This window comes from Penaeus monodon, chromosome 24 (genome assembly GCF_015228065.2).
Source record: "Penaeus monodon isolate SGIC_2016 chromosome 24, NSTDA_Pmon_1, whole genome shotgun sequence".
Taxonomy (NCBI): domain Eukaryota; kingdom Metazoa; phylum Arthropoda; class Malacostraca; order Decapoda; family Penaeidae; genus Penaeus; species Penaeus monodon.
The window spans coordinates 31,145,029-31,145,779 of record NC_051409.1 but is presented as its reverse complement, the minus strand read 5'-3'; the positions used below and the strand labels follow the sequence as shown (position 1 = coordinate 31,145,779).

Below are 751 nucleotides of genomic sequence, written 5' to 3'. Positions count from 1 at the left end.
TAAAGTTGCGGTTTGGGTGTAGAGTACTTGTTCTTGTCTGGGTTGTACTTGCGATATTCTTTAGTTTGACGTGTGTTCTTGCTTGATATACCTAGCAGGGTCGTGTCTAGATTGGGTATCACAAAAACCCGGTGGTAAGTCAATACATATGTATTTATGAGATCTAATACACTTTGTCATTATTACCGCTCGGGGCACATAGAGGATCCTACACTGGAAACATCTACCAAAATAAACTCTATTCTGTGCACAGCAGGACCGGGCCCCCTACACGCCGCACTCGCTGCTGAACCGCCGCGTCTTGGCCTTGATGACGGTGGAGTGGCCGTTGTGCTGCAGACACAGGTCGGAGTCGTAGGGCGGCCCCAGCTGGCCCCGCCACGGGTCCTCGGGCCGCCCGCACCGGCACACGCACTGCAGCGTCCGCCGGAAGGCCTCCCGGAAGTCGCGGTTGAAGTAGGCGTAGATGGCGGGATTGAGCATGGAGTTGGAGTAGCCGATCCAGAACAGGATGGACACGATGATCTCGGGGCAGGGGCACGCCTCGCCGCACAGCGTCACGCTCACGTACCACGTGAAGAAGGGCAGCCAGCACACGATGAAGGCGCCCATGATGATGCCCAGCGTCCGGGCCGCCTTGTGCTCACGCTTCAGCTTGATCAGGTTCCTCTCCTTGGTGGGCGTGGCCTCCTGCGTGTCGCTGGAGGGCCGGTGCAGCATGAGGCGGCGCCCCGACCCCCCGCTGCCCAGC

General features: G+C 58.9%; 1 protein-coding gene across 1 annotated transcript in view; it reads right to left on the bottom strand.

Moving 5' to 3' along the window:
* Nucleotides 1-134: 134 nt before the first annotated feature.
* The window catches only part of LOC119588716 (octopamine receptor beta-2R-like), a gene marked incomplete in the record, with an annotated part of 1,883 nt that continues 1,266 nt past the window's right edge, over nt 135-751 (bottom strand). Inside the window, 1 exon segment of the mRNA XM_037937354.1 lies at nt 135-751. Coding sequence (XP_037793282.1) covers nt 268-751 — 484 coding nt within the window.